The sequence below is a fragment of the Xyrauchen texanus genome, chromosome 22, assembly GCF_025860055.1.
Source record: "Xyrauchen texanus isolate HMW12.3.18 chromosome 22, RBS_HiC_50CHRs, whole genome shotgun sequence".
NCBI classification, from domain to species: domain Eukaryota; kingdom Metazoa; phylum Chordata; class Actinopteri; order Cypriniformes; family Catostomidae; genus Xyrauchen; species Xyrauchen texanus.
The window spans coordinates 39,209,194-39,226,160 of NC_068297.1; the positions used below are offsets into that span (position 1 = coordinate 39,209,194).

At 38.0% G+C, this 16,967-nt stretch overlaps 1 protein-coding gene across 1 annotated transcript in view; it reads left to right on the forward strand.

The window, feature by feature from the left end:
* LOC127662801 (protein numb homolog) overlaps nt 1–16,967 on the forward strand; it is a 78,671-nt gene that overhangs the window by 41,929 nt on the left and 19,775 nt on the right. The window contains 2 exon segments of the mRNA XM_052154151.1: nt 779–918; nt 6,314–6,388. Coding sequence (XP_052010111.1) covers nt 793–918; nt 6,314–6,388 — 201 coding nt within the window. The 5' untranslated portion in view covers nt 779–792.

Below are 16,967 nucleotides of genomic sequence, written 5' to 3' on the forward strand. Positions count from 1 at the left end.
GCTTGGCACAGGCTTTTAAAGCAAATGTACTGTTGTGTTTTCCTCATTTCAAGAGAAGCTGTTTCTCACTGCCTGCATGTGTGTGTGACTCATTCAAATGAGCGTTATGTTATGAAATCCGAGCATGTGTGGAGTTAAAAGGGAAATAGAGGAAACTTCACTCTCTCTCACCTATATGCTCAGTTTCTTTCTTTGTAGAATTTTCTGCCAGGCTTTTGTGTGTGTGTGTGTGTGTGTGTGTGTGTGTGTGTGTGTGTGTGTGTGTGTGTGTGTGTGTGTGTGTGTCTGACTCTACAGGCGACTGCTACACAATTGCTCTGATGTGACTCAGCACTGCGTGACATTTTGTTTGGGTGTGTGTGAGGAGTAAACATTGCTCAGATCTTAATTGTTGTTTTTTTTTGTGTCAGTGAATGAGAAATCTTGTGGGGAGAACTCATTTAGAATGAATTACACCTGGTAAAAGTGCTCTGTATTTGCACGTGCTGGTTTTGCGCCTGATTCACTAAAGGAATTCTTCACTGTATAGTAGAGGCCTGCTTTCCTTGGGCGGTAACAGTGCAATGTGAATTGTGGCAGGCAATTAGCATAGACTTTTACAGATAAAGTGCAATCTGTAGTTTACATAGACAGGAGGCGTAAAATTACATAAAAATGCTTCGATGGATGGCGTAATTGATTTGACATTTATTTACATTTCTTTCTCATTTACAGTTTGAACTTAGTTTTGCTTTATTGGCATAATTAATGTCTCTCAAATCTCTCTTTCTGTGTATAGGAGGAGGTAAAGCTATGAATAAGCTACGGCAGAGTTTTCGGCGAAAGAAAGACGTGTATGTGCCAGAATCCAGCCGACCGCACCAGTGGCAGACAGATGAGGAGGCCGTACGCGGGGGCAAATGCAGCTTCACAGTCAAGGTAATAAACACACACACCTGTGCTGAACCACTTGTAGCTGTCAATCATGCCGGCTAACTGCAGAGATTATCAGAGCTTTGAGGGACTTGTTTTCCCATTAGGATTTTTGATCTTCTACTACATGACGTAGAACTTGTCTGTTTTGGGATCTCAAATGTGTGTGCTTGTATAAAGAGGAATCTGTTTCATTAACAGAACACAGGCACAAGCACACTGAACTGTGATCATGATGTCACTGTCTCTCTTCTGCTGACAGGGAGGAGAGATGGTCTGTGTTCACACTGCAAGACACACTGCAAGACTGCAAAATGATTGTTAACATTAATACCTCACCAATATGATCTTTTTGACCAAGAAGTGCATTTGACCGTTCACGTGTGCATCATATGATGTGTCCCATATGTTCTTTTATTTTTACCATGCATGTGCGCATCTGAGAGAAGCCATCTAGTCATCTTTGAATCAGACAACACAGTTACCACATTTAATTAATACTGAAGTACTACTGGTTCATTTGAATCAACAGTGTGAACCACACACTGCGATCAGTGTAGTCTGAATCCTACGTATATATATATATATATATATATATATATATATATATATATATATATATATATATATATATATATATGGCATGTAATGATACACAAATTTCACGCTACAATGCAAAGCCTCACAAGGGCTCGATAATAAGGACTGCTGATCAGGCCAGTGTTGTATTTAGTGCAGACAACAAGTGAGAGAGCACTGAAATTACACAGAGGGAACAGAGTCTTCTAACAATCACTCAAGGACATGCGAGCGGGAATATATTTAGCTCTCAAAGATGCGCCAAGTGCATAATATACTGGTCGTTGTGAGGCACAGTATTAAGGGTCCTTAATATAAAAAAGATCCTTTAATAATACATAATATTGTTAAATAATGCTCTAAACATGAAAAAGTTCCTAAATATTTTGGTTTGAAAAAATGCACGGTTCTTTTTAAGTTTACAAGAATTCAGCTAACAATTAGTATCTGCATAACATATACTGTCCTCACTTCACATATTCTTTGCCACAAATTAGATTTGTGCAAGCAAATGATCTGATCAGCCTGAAATACAATGTCACCTGAAATATACGACATGGCAAGAAGTGTAATATACATTGAATACAGAAACAAGTTAGATATTTGTTTAATTGTTATATAAATTTTACAGCCTACATCAGTGCAACACAACACTGGCTTATGGCCTTAGAAGTCTACGCCTATAATTCATCTTTATTCTAGTATTCTAGAGCAAATCCAGGAGCATGTACCACTTTTATTTGTACAAACAATAGTACACAAGTGTAAACGTCATGGGACCATGCAGCCATCATAACGCTCAGGAAGGAGACTCATTCTGTCTCCTAGAGATTAACGTCGTTTGGTGCGAAAACTGCAAATCAATCCCAGAACAGCATCAAAGGACCTTGTGAAGATGCTGGAGGCAACAGATAGACAAGTATCTATATCCACAGTAAAACGAGTCCTATATCAACATAACCTGAAAGGCTGCTCAGCAAGGAAGAACCCACTGCTCCAAATCACCATAAAAGCCAGACTACAGTTTGCAAGTGCACATGGGGACAAACATCTTACTTTTTGGAGATATTTCATCTGGTCTGATGAAACAAAAACTTGACCATCGTTATGTTTGGAGGATAAAGGGTGAGGCTTGCAAGCAGAAGAACACCATCCCAACCGTGAAGCTTGGGGGTGGCAGCATCATGTTGTGGGGGTGCTTTGCAGCAGGAGGGAATGGTGCACTCTTAGTTTCTCTCTCTCCCTCATGTACCCACCAACGCACGCGCACACGCACACACACGCACACACACACACACACACACACACACACACACACACACACACACACACACACACACACACACACACACACACACTACCCTGTTACTCCAATGCTGAGAAGCAGCGCATCCTCCGTTGCTAGTTTTAAAGTGATGTTTTCGAACTAGCAATGCAGGCTTGAGCTGTACCAAAGCTAGATACACTTGATCAATACAACAGTTTCTATATTATCTGAAATATCTCACGCTCCCCCTTTCACACATGTGGACACACATACATACATTATACACATTATGCACACACTCGTGAGAGAAAATCAGAGCCAGCATATCAGCGCACACCTGCATCTCAGTGGGGTTGAAAACAGTTGTTAAAATGTTACAACGGAAATATGGCGAGCTGCTGCTAAGAAGTGCTTAGATTTACATTGTGGCGATTTTGAAATGTTACTTTAGACGGGAACTAAAAATTTAAAATAAATTAATCCCAGAAGCGAGCGATCTCTCTCTCTCTCTCTCTCTCTCTCTCTCTCTTTTGGTCCTTCAATCACACACACACATGCACAAACGCACTACCTCCTTATTCAGTAAGCGCAAGCCTCACAATCCTCCGTTGCCATTTCTAACGTTTTCGAACTAGTACTGAAGGCTCGGACTGTATTCAAACAAGACGCTTAATCCGTGGTGAAAAAACTAGTTCCTCTCATAAGACCATTTTAGGGACGATAACCAGAAAATGTCTTGAGATAAAACCCTGAACATTGTCTAAAGGTGTGCTAACCTTGGTGTAAGCAGAATAATTGACTTCGGCCCATTGAATTGTTTAAAAATAATGCACGCCTGAGGTGTAACTGGAATATATCAGAAAATAGTTCATTATTGAATGTTTTGTCCCTTATCTCAAGAATCGGTGCCCTAGTAACAAATGTCCACATTTTTGATTTTGAACTCATTCCCAAAAACACAAATAAGTGACACTTAAGTATTTTGGTGGAAATCTAATAAATGCAAACCCCCTGAAAATAGTTAGTGGTAAACCCTTGTTTATGTGTCAATAATGCTTCTCAAGAGAGTGAGGTCATTGAAAAAGCTCAATTCTAAACTCATTATCCCCTTGTCTTTCTCGCTATGCTTTTGCTCACCTGTTTAGAAATGTATTAATCAACATTAAAAGAAATGAAATGGAATGAAAGTGGACTTTGATCACCAGTCCACATAAACATTCAGTTGCTGAGGACACGGTAGGCGGTGCAGAGCTGGAGTATGCATCTGACTGCTCTATGAATAACTCTCTGCCCATTTCCCTGCTAAATTACAGCTGTGTTCTTTTATAGTGAATGGAAAATGGACGCTCTTGTGGTTATAGACAGCTGGTTTTCTCATTCGGGCTCAATAACTGGTTGAGAGCCAGGTTATAAGCTATGTCAGATGGAGTCTCGACATTTAAAACCACATTTCTCATCATTCTCAAAGACTGTCCCATTGTCGCTTCTGTTGACAGTTTTAACAAAGACTGCAATAATCTGACCCGTGGACCCATCATATAATGTTCTGGATAAAACACCCTCCACACTTGCAATAATTAACAATTTTCTGAAATATTCCAGTTGTTTGATTTTAAAAGACTTAAACTCTCAATGGCTGGACATGGAATTCTAGAAGTAGCCAATATAGATTAAATTTAAGGTGAAGATGAAATCAAAATCGATGTTGATTTCACCATCAGTTTGGTTGATAACCTTTATTTTCTTAAACAATGAGACCAGGAAAGAATATTATTATTCATGAGTGCTCATTATTTAAAAAAATTAAAATGAAATGGTAATTTCATCAAAATGTGGTAACTTTCTCCTCCTTTTCGACTAACGTCATGCTGAAATACGCCATGTAATTAAATGAGTCGGGAAGTAGGGATGGGTAGCTATACAGATTCTCCCATTCGATGCACAGGCTCTGATTGTGATTGAAGTTGATTAGATTCCAAGTAATTTGGGTATATTTCAGTTGCGTTCATTTTGCTTGCATATTAAAGCTATCTAATGAGTCTCAATACAAATTTCGATACCACAACAAAGTACTAGTTTAAGATATTTAGTTCTCAAGTAATTATTGAAAACAATTAAACAGTCAGTAATAATAATAATAATTATTATTATTACTAACTGTTTACTTGTCTTCAATTTTATATATATATACACCCTACCGGTCAAAAGTTTTGATATACTTGACTGAAATGTTTCTCATGATCTTAAAAAATCTTTTGATCTGATGGCGTATGCTTCAATGTTTGAAATTAGTTTTGTAGACAAAAATATAATTGTGCCAAAATAACCATTTATTTAATTACAAAACTAAAATGTAATTAACGGATTGTGCTTTTTGACGGATTGTGATTATTGACATGGGGGCACTTTTTTTTTCTTAGTTCATTGATATGTAGCATATTAAGAAAAAGATTGCCACAAAATTATTTAATTTATTTGAAAGCTTTTGAATAATCAAACTTTGGTTTACACAAATAATTAAATGTATTTATTTAGTCACTTTTTTTCTTTTTTACCTCCTTTACCATTATGGTTGTTGTCTGCTCAGCTTAGTTGAGAGGTTTATCATAATGTTTTGACACAATGTTTGTTGTACTGTATATTACATTTTTTTTGCCACAAAAAACTAACAAACAAGCAAAATTCCCTATATAGTGCATTGTGTGGCCATATTTAAGACATTAAAGACCAGATAGGTTTGTGGTTGGATTGGGGTTGCGGTGTCTGACCTTTGTACCCCTTCAAAAAAAAAAAAATTGGTGCATGTCCCCTGTCACCAATTCTACAAATGTGCCTGGGCTTGTTCCTGACAGGCAGCAGATGCTATAACCCCGCCCCCACCCTAATCGGAGCCTGCAAGGCTAAGTAGCCTGCTCGGGACACCAACTCCGGATGTTTCAGGAAAAAAAGCTGATACTGCATTAATTGCAGTAATTATTTTTTAGGCATTAAACAAAAAATATAAATCACAGAAATGAACATACCAAACTCTTGCATAGATGTGGCATATACACAGCCTTATGCTGGATTTCCTGAATTAAAGTTAAATACACAAATTAAATGCCAATATTTAAAATCAAGTGTACATATGACACGCCACACTAGCTGCCTTTTGACTGGCTCATATGTGCCTCTGCTGATATCACGTTCTGACCATAGCCAAGCAGCTCAGGAGTTCTGGGTCTTGTTATGTTTCAGAAGGGGAAGGGGAAGGGGAAGGACTTCCTCTCACTACCTCAGTTCCTCTCCAAGCACAATAGCTCCCTGCCTCTCGGCCTGACCTCAACAGTCTCAAGAGGCTTGCGGGCGAGACGCAGTGATGTCTTCTGTGAGCGGGGTGTGTTTTGGCCAGGGCGCCACCGTTTCCGCGCATTGAGTGTCAGCAGCCACTGGTCTGGTAGTTCCAACAGGAATCGAAAAACTCTGATTTCTTCCTGTTGGAACAGGAAACAAGGAGTCACAACAGCCTGACACAATGTCATAACTAAACTCCTGTCTGTCTGTGTCTCTGTGCAGTATCTGGGACATGTGGAGGTGGAGGAGTCTCGTGGCATGCACATCTGTGAAGAAGCCGTCAAGAGACTGAAGACGGTTAGTGTCCACACACACACACACACACACACATCTTCTGTTTGTTACCCAAGACTTCCTTCGTCTTTCATTTGTCCAGTGCAGGATCAATGCGTTCTGTTGCTCACCTTAACAATCACATCATTCCATTCTTGCTCAGTCTCTTCCTCCAGTCACGTCACATCTCTATTTCCCACGCTGCCACAGAGTGCAGTGGACACCAAAGGATCTATTTAAAGTGTGTCTGTCTTCTCCTGCTGTTCTCTTCCTCTGCCTGTTGTTCTGCTTATGTTCTTGTGCGTCACTTTAAAAAAAATGTAAAAATCTTTTTTTAAAGCATCTTATGCGCTTCTTTTCCGTGCCACAACAGTTCATAGTGACTGTGTTTGTCAAGCTCTTATTACATAGCTCTCTGGAATACTCTATTTTGATTGGTTAGTGGCGCCATCTAGCTGTCTGATATCTCAGATTAACAAACGCACATCCACATATCAGAGCGCTCCTGGGGTATTGCGAATTTGCGAGTCATCTTACCTGCTTCTCACATCACTGTGTGATCTCTACAACTAAGCTTATACACTCACCTAAAGGATTATTAGGAACACCTGTACAATTTATCATTAATGCAATTATCTAATCAACCAATCACATGGCAGTTGCTTCAATGCATTTAGGGGTGTGGTCCTGGTCAAGACAATCTCCTGAACTCCAAACTGAATGTCAGAATGGGAAAGAAAGGTGATTTAAGCAATTTTGAGCGTGGCATGGTTGTTGGTGCCAGACGGGCCGGTCTGAGTATTTCACAATCTGCTCAGTTACTGGGATTTTCACGCTCAACCATTTCTAGGGTTTACAAAGAATGGTGTGAAAAGGGAAAAACATCCAGTATGCGGCAGTCCTGTGGGCGAAAATGCCTTGTTGATGCTAGAGGTCAGAGGAGAATGGGCCGACTGATTCAAGCTGATAGAAGAGCAACTTTGCCTGAAATAACCACTCGTTACAACAGAGGTATGCAGCAAAGCATTTGTGAAGCCACAACACGCACGACCTTGAGGCGGATGGGCTACAACAGCAGAAGACCCCACCAGGTACCACTCATCTCCACTACAAATAGGAAAAAGAGGCTACAATTTGCAAGAGCTCACCAAAATTGGACAGTTGAAGACTGGAAAAATGTTGTCTGGTCTGATGAGTCTCGATTTCTGTTGAGACATTCAGATGGTAGAGTCAGAATTTGGCGTAAACAGAATGAGAACATGGATCCATCATGCCTTGTTACCACTGTGCAGGCTGGTGGTGGTGGTGGTGTAATGGTGTGGGGGATGTTTTCTTGGCACACTTTAGGCCCCTTAGTGCCAATTGGGCATCGTTTAAATGAGCATTGTTTCTGACCATGTCCATCCCTTTATGGCCACCATGTACCCATCCTCTGATGGCTACTTCCAGCAGGATAATGCACCATGTCACAAAGTTCGAATCATTTCAAATTGGTTTCTTGAACATGACAATGAGTTCACTGAACTAAAATGGCCCCCACAGTCACCAGATCTCAACCCAATAGAGCATCTTTGGGATGTGGTGGAATGGGAGCTTCGTGCCCTGGATGTGCATCCCACAAATCTCCATCAACTGCAAGATGCTATCCTATCAATATGGGCCAACATTTCTAAAGAATGCTTTCAGCACCTTGTTGAATCAATGCCATGTAGAATTAAGGCAGTTCTGAAGGCGAAAAGGGGTCAAACACAGTATTAGTATGGTGTTCCTAATAATCCTTTAGGTGAGTGTAAAATCATTTAAACTCAAATCAATGTTTCATGTGCATTTATTTATTTATTTGGCAAAGAGTCTTTTAATGAGCTGGATAATGAGTCAGATGGTCATTTTCACAAAATAAACCCCATCAAAGCTCCGACGCGAACGGAGGTGGAATTTAGCTGTTTTGCAATTTCTCTTCTTCTCACATAGTTACATAGTTTCAATGCAAATCAATATTTTACATCCATGTATTTAATTATTTTGTTAGCAGCGGTGTAATAAACAGGATGATGGACAATCAGTTGGTTGTTATCGCAAAATAAACCCCTGAAGGGGGATACTGATCACCCTGTTGAGGTTTATTTCGTGATTACAACTGGCCAAATATACATTATCACTTACATAATCTTCGCTTAACTGACAGCTCTCAGATATCATACGTTTATTTAAATATTGTGCCTTTAGGCATGTCGTGACAGGTTTTACATTTGTGTCATTTGTTTTTTATTGAGATTCAAGTGAATAATATCCTCAATTTCACACAAAGAAATGGTATTACTTTTTGCAGACAAGATGTATGTGTGTTTGGGTGCAACAGGTGTAAGGCACAGATTAAGAATATTGTGCTTTTTATTCTAGTCACAAAGTGTATCAAGAGTAAAAAAAATATATATTTTTATTAAATATTGATGTAATAGTAATATATGAGTAATATATAATAATAATTACGGATGGTTGTTTTGATTAAAATTAAAAATTAAAAATGTAAAAATTAAAAAAGTTGGAGACGTGGTTTAACCTTTGGGGGGTTAACCTGTTGATATGCACCCCCTTTTTAAGCACAAACCATGAAAATGACATACCTGAACTTAAATGGTTGTATTTACTGGACCCTTTGGAGTATGAACACAGTTGTAGTATCTTTTCAAAGAAGATACTTTGGGCTTTATTTCCCAAGTTTCAGAATTAATATATGTTGTTATTTTTTAAAGTTAGAGAAGCTGAAGTGTATAGTAATGGAAATATTTTGTGCTGAACATGTTTTTATAATCTAAAAAACAATAATAAAAGTACCAAGACAACCCAGAAATACAATGTTCTCTAAGCCAAAAGTCTAAAGAAGTTATATTTCAAATTTGAAGATGATCTAACAAAAAATTTGCTTTTTTTTCTCTGTAAATTGCTGGAAGCGTACAGAGTCAAATTAAGGCTCCGCCTCTCAAATTCAACACAATCTCCGATGGCACTGCTCTGCTGTTATGAATGAAACTATGCCGCATTTTAAAAAATAGACTTTGGAGACTGGCTCGGTTTGTTTATGATACTCTAATATAGAAGATCATGTACAGTTTTACAACATGAATGCTGCTCAGATTGTAGTTTGTTGAAGAAAATGACGAAGGGTAATTCTTCCAGAATGGAACAAAAAGTGCTATTGGATGTTTTTCAATGAACGCTTGTCATGGACAATTGACCCAAGTGTGGCGAATTGGCTTCATCTGGCGATCATGTTTTCATAACAAAGGTATGAAGTCCCGTTTTGATATTGCATGTTTTCATTTGTACTCCTGGCACAAATAACTAAACTGCTGTTTCTGGAGCATTGCTATCATGAAACAGAGATCGGATATCAATGTTGAAGCCTTAAACCTTTGAAAAGATGTATCATTTGTTAACATGAATTACATTTATAGACTGTAAATTATATATTCAATGTAAGCAGAGTGACATCACTCTCGCGTGCGGGCGATTGCGTATCAACAGTTTAAAGTGATATACTGTAGCTTTAGCCCCTTCAGTAATTAGACACTTTTTTTATTTATTTTTTTTACCTCCCGATATACTATCTTTTACTTATTGGTCAGTTATTGAAAAACTTTTGATTTAATCTCCTTGAACAAAACAGAAAATGACAAAAAATGTATTTAATATTTCAGGCATTCCATTTAGCTGGGCCGTTTCTAGTTAAAAGCATTATCGTTTTCTTTCTAATATACTAAAAGCTGTGAGTAAGACTGTGGCATCTGTTATGGCTCAATTAGACAGCTATAGGATGCCCCCTTGTGGCCCGAGAGGGAAGAGAAAATGTAATGATCCTCCAAGTAGGATTTCACTTAGGGCCCCCATATGCTCAGAAACGGCCCTGCGCCTTAGCTACTTTAATTTGCAACATTTAAATATTCAATATTCAATCAAATGATTTCAAAATCAACCTTTATGTATTGGACATGAACACCTCAGCGATTTGGAAAATGTTTCAGTGCATGGTGACAAACAGGTGTTTAGGAAATGTTTTTGTTGCTATTTAGTGTTTTGGGAGACAATAAAACCAAAAGTGCCTTTCACCCTTAGCCCCATTGTACCTTACTTAGTTTTTTTTTTATGGTGCACTTTTAGCTTGACAGCCTAGAACAAAGAAAGTCATTGGATTTGCTACGAAATGAGGGTGGGTAAATGATGACAGATTCTGTTTTAATGAACTATTCATTAAAGTATATCTAAACTGTAGGGCCCTGTATTGCTCTCCCAAATCCTCATCCGCTGTGTCAGCTGTGTTGAGTGACGTGAGCTAGAGATCAGCTCCTTATCAATCACACACAGTCCCCCTGGAGATGGACAGATGTAAGTTTCCTGTCTCGCTAGTTTCTAGGGAAGACATCCCATTCTTCAGGGAAAAAGAAATCCACTCTGCGGTCTATTTTCCACATTGACAAGGTTCTCGTGCCCCCACCCAGGTTAAACAAGGGGAGATAGTACAGACGTGATGTTTGTCACTGGCACCTGACAGATTGAGGTTTGTAAAAACCTTGACTTATTGTTAGTAACCTTCTTCTTGCCCCTCTGTTCTGGAAGCCTCCATGAGGATGAGCTGCTTGGGGCACATCCTGTTGGCTAAGGCATTTTTTTAAATTATATTAGCGCTTCAGGCCAGTGGACGATTGCTGCTTTTAGACGGCCGTTCTTTCTCTGGTGCGGTTTAATTGAGGACGAAGCTGTAGGCCCTCTCTCTTTTACAAGCATTTTTTCTTTACTCTCTGATTTTCAAGTTTCAGTGTTTCACTAGTAAACTGTGAATCGACCACAAAGTTAAAGACAAGAACTCAGTCATTTCTCAAGTCCGTCGAAAGAAACAAAAGCTTGTAGTTCACAGATGTCTCAGTGCATAAACTCCCACTTGTCTAGGAATGCTGATATTTTATACTCTCACAAATGCCTGCTGACAAAGGAGCGTATTAATACTAAATTTTCTTGTGTTTCCCAAGACCTAACTTGTGTCTTTTAAAGATGTTATATCACGAGAGCAAAACATTTCCTTCATCTTTAAAAAAAAAAAAAAACTTATACTCAAAATTCTAGAACCCAAAACTTCATCCCCAGTGAAAAGCAACCTTTTCGGTGTTTAGAAACGTAGCATGTCCAGTCCCTATGAGGTAAAAATGAGAGAGCTGAGAAAAATGTGGTAAAGTTGTGTTGTTTCTGACTGTGTAGCACCTGCAACTCTGCGACTAGATGACCTCAAAGCAAAACACAAGGACTTAAAGCCACAAAAATCCCATTTTAATTTCATTGGGTCTTCCAACATACTGTATATGTTGTGTCTCATGGCTCTGTACCATTTGTTAAACCCTTGATCAGACATTCCAAACCTTGTTATGTTCAGAACTAATCAGCACTAATTAAGTTAGCATCACTGTAACCCAGAGCACGATATAAAGTAGCTTTATAGAAGTAGCAACTGGATGTGTGTGTGTGTGAATGGGGAGGTGCGAGAGCTGCTCTCTAACCTCCTGACCACTATAATGAGATTTTCTCCTGCTGGAATCTTGCCATCAGTGTCCAGGAAGTGTCTCTGCAGAGCATCGTTTTTATTCATTGGCGCACTGAACCATAATGATAACTAAAGCGACAAATGCATTTAAAGAACTGGCATTTGAAGATCTAATGCACTGGAGTTCCTCATGTATGTGTGTTTGTTGAGAAGAAGAATTTTAAGTAGAGGTCGATCTATTTTCCAGATACCGATATCAAAGGTGGTGGAAAAGACAGATAACCGATTAATCGGTTAATCAGCCGACTCCTTACTATGATTGGCACAGACATAGAGACTATAGGAGTCCAAAATAAATACAATTCCAGATGCAGTTTATTGTGAAACCAAAATCTCAATAATTACCAGACAAAAATGATTTAATGATGGAAAATAATGTACAGCATAACACGGGACAGAAATACAAGTCAGGAATATAATACATTTTTAAAAGATGGTGTCTTGGCTCCGTTATAATACTCTATATTTAAGGGTTAGGGTTAATCACATCTGGAGGTGGTTTCAAATGCGATTGATGATGTTTTTCATCATCTGAAAGGTCATGTGATGTAATTGATGTCAGCCCCAGTCAAACACATGCACACAAACACACATATCATAACATTATTTTTGAGATAATCAACATTATGCCACAAATGCTGTCAACTGAGCTTAACTTGTATTGAACCTGGAATATTCCTTTCAAATAGCATACATCTGCAGCCTCCAGTTTGAAACAGGCGCCCCTATGTGGCAGCTCTTCAGAGTTTGGAACAGAGCTCAAGTAGTGTTTAACTTATAGGTTTTTGAAAGATCAGAGCATGCACTGTTGCATTTGTTGAACATTCGCATTGGCAGGGTTGGGCAGATTACTTAAAGTATTCTGGGTTGAAAACTAAATACTCTAAAATGTATTCAGATTACATCAAATAAAAAGTAACGTATTCAGAATACTTTTAGAGTACACATTAATAAAGGCAAGGCACAATTGGAAGAATTACGTGTGATGTGTCATTATTATCTTAAGTGCTCCACTTGTTTCTTTAAATTAGATGTGGAATTGGACACTAATATATTTCTTTATGTAAGGCCGAAGGCAAACAGAAGGTAGTTTGTGGTCAACTACAATATTTTAATATTTTAACAACATTTGAATCTTCTTAATAACCCATTATTTCATTGGACTAACAAAGAATAATATGTTTTGACACAAAATAAGATAAGAATGTTATTTTCAAGATGATAATTGGATGCAGAAATTAAACAAACTATTGAGATCATTTGACAACAATGTAGTAAATTCATGATTTTAACTAGGCTTGCTTGCATATTTCCATATTAGGCCTATTTATTATATTATTTTCTATCTCTTATTATTGACACTATTATGTTTGGGTCCTTTTGATTCTTGTACCAATTTGTTTTATGCATCATATTGTATGAGATGTTTTTAAAAAGTGAGACAAATATTAATATGTATTACAATATGTGTCAAACCGAATTAGCCTCCCAAATTTTACAGCAGTTATTTACGCAAGGCTTTTCCGTCTTTTGTTTGGACTCTGATCCATTCCAAGTTCTTTTCCCTCTTTCATTCTTTGCAATACTTTCTCCCATATTTTACCTACTAATATTATTGCCATAAATAACTGCGATTTCTCAGTCGTTCTTCATTCTGCAAGTTTCTGATGTGGACGTGACTCACCAAATGCTATTGAGAGCTGTCCGTCTCTACACCGTCTTTAAATGTATTTACACAGCAACAATCACGGGAAACAATGTATAATGCACGCAAATGTTATATTTGTGAAAATAAAGAAATGAAGACTGTAGCTTGAATGCGCAAAAAAACTAAACAAAACTTAAAAACAAAAAAATCTGCAGCTCGATTATAACACTTATTAGTTGTCGTCATGTAGCTCTCAAGTAAATTAGACTATTTTAAATTGCAGATCCCCGGCCAAACATTACTCCAGTGCTACTATTCCAGTGGTAAAGGGGTTTCAGATGACAGGACATGACAATCAACATGGAGGGGAGATTTCCATAAGTACAAATGACATCTGTGTTCACTGGTTTAGCATCCATTTCACTAAAGGAATTATGCAGATCAGGCAGTGGCGAAGATGCGCCCACAAAATCTGCACTGAACGCAATTTGCACAGGGCAGTTCCGATCTTGCAGTCCGGTTCTGAGAACTGTATAGCGGAGCATGCATCAGACCACAGTAAACCGGCACTGTCTGCTGAGTCTAAACTGCATCACTCCACTCCCTGCCACCTGAATCATCTCTTTAACATATCGAAAGTGCACCTGAATACACCATGCATCTGGATATATGCCATGTTACAACGCACTTCTCCATCATTTGATCATTATTTGATAATACTGCTGCTATGATTGACAGAAAATGTGCAAACATCTCTTTTAAATAAAAATCAGGATACCATCTGTTTTCCTCGGGCGGTAAATATTAGTTGCGCCGGGCAAATTGCAGAACGTTTTGTGAACTAGGCGCTGAATCTATAATGAGCTGAATTTACATAGAAAGGAGGTGTGTTTGCTTGTAAAAATTTGACAATAACTTTTCATTTAAATACTCAAGACGTAGCACTATTTAAGCGTTTTAGATTGCGGGTAGTTAGTAAAATGCTGAAATACTTTGTGCAAAAGTGGTGCAAATGTTTAGGGATTTTGCCTCACTGTGTTTATGATATATTTCTTTCCTCGTTTCTTTAGTGTTTTTGTTTACTTGCTGATCCTTTTGTTTACAGTCTTCTATTTGTCTTAATGGCTTCTGCCTGCTCTTTCCATCTCGCTCTGTCTGTAGCGTCAGTGGAGGTTGTTATGAAATAACATTAGACCTCCACTGTCATATAAACTCCAGTCATCTTCTCCTTTGCATATGTAATGATGTGAATGCATTATGATGTTTTATGATTTTTTTCTAAGCAGGTTTGTTCTCATGCACCATTAAGAGCATCTCAATCCCATTCTGACCCCTTAATCCACTTTTTCTAACCCAATGAGCATTGCTTTCCTCCCATGGCCATGTGTGAACTTTAGCATGCATGTACTCGAATTACAGTAACATTATTAATGTTAACTCTGATCTTTCCAATTCACGTTACTTCTGTCTCATTCTATGAAACTCACCGTGCCCTTAACTGATGTGTGGTCAGTATATAATGGTTTTGGTGGGCATGATTAAATGAACTGAAACCAGAACCTCAGTTAAGGGACTTGAGACTCTGTGTAGATCAAGGGAAGTGAGTATTAGGCTTGGTGAATGGTGCACTTCTTTTTTCTGAAACCTCTGTACATTGGAAGTATGGCATTACCGTGGGACTAAACCAAACACCCAAGCCAGAATTAGTTCATTCCTTTTGGCGTTGCCAGCATGAGACTCTGATGCCTCAGCTTTTAAAATAATTTTCGGAGTTCAATCCTTCAAGCTCTGTTGACAGAATGGTTGATGTGCTGTCTATTGCTACAGGATTTTATTTGATTTTTTAGTTTTTTTTCTGTCATTCTGAAAAGAGTTGCAAAAACAAGCTAAAGCCATTTTTCATATATGGACTTAAAATGAGTCCATAGGACATTACATCGCAATACACCTTCAAACACACTTTATAGTATTTCGCATGATATGTGTAGCAATGCTAGAAAGGGACTTGACATAACTCTTACTTTGAGTGAATATATTTTAGAACATAACTTTTTTCTTGCTGATAACTTTACCACTGGAATTACATCAGTAATTATGCATAAATATGTTCTTCTGCTTAGAAAAGTAGTTACTAAAAGGACAGATTGGGCAACTTAACAGCTGCAATAAAATACATTTGTTCATATAATACATTTTTTTATGGAAGAATTCATATAATCTACGGCTGTCAATCGCTAAAACTTTTAATTAAATTAATTGTATGACATGCTGAATCACAATTAATCGCATATATCAATATTTGCTGGAAAGGCCCCCAAATAAAGACAAGTTAATATAAAAAATTATACATATTAATTCAAATAATTATATATTACATACAATAATTCAGTTTGAAATATATTGCAGTATTGTGGCAGACAAGTAAAGCATTTGATTATATAATACAAAAAGTGGCTCTAGAAGTAAATGTTTGTTTTATTCCCATATTGAACAAGTCTAAAGTTTACGGCAATATTTTTAATGATTGTTTTACATTATTAAATGGAATTGTCAATGGAACGTGTTCATTCAGTGCAATTAATAATGTAAACAAATGAATGCCCGGATGGTGATAAGGAATATTCCTACCATCGGAACAATTTAAGCTTTAAGTACCACCTGTTTTCTCCAGGGGGCAGTAAGCTGTTTAGGCAACACACATCTTATACAGAGAACAAATCACACTTACCCACATCAGACAGCACAAGCAGAGTCTCGTTCAAACACAGCTTGATGGAGTGCAGATCCGAATGCAGCGGTCTCAAGACATGTTTTTCAAAATTTCGAACTACTTTAAACTTGACACAGCAACCTAAACCGCTGTGTTTATGATGCAACGCAACCAAAATGAGACACTCCAAAAGCATCCGGCTAATGCAGGTCTAAATTAACGCATCCTTATTCAAGCCCTAATATAAGTGCTTTAATAAAAACCTTCTTTTGGCTAATCCCATTTGGGGTCGCCACAGCAGACCATCCGTGATCCGCATATTTGACTTGTCACATGTTTTATGCCGGATGCCTCAGAGGCTGGGGGACTCTCACTCACACCTACGGGGCAATCTAGAGTCTCCAGTTCACTTAACCTGCATGTTTTTGGACTTGTGGGTGGAAAATTACTTTCTGTGGTAATCAACAGCATGCATAGATGCTGTGCTTGAAGCTTAACTTGTATTGAATCCAGAACATTTGTTTAAGAAGCCACATGAGGTCATCAGAACAAATCCTGAAACAAAAAACTACTGTTCAAAGCTATCACCATCACTAACATAATGATATACATAAGAATACTGTATTAATAAAACTCACATAGTGTATTAATACTA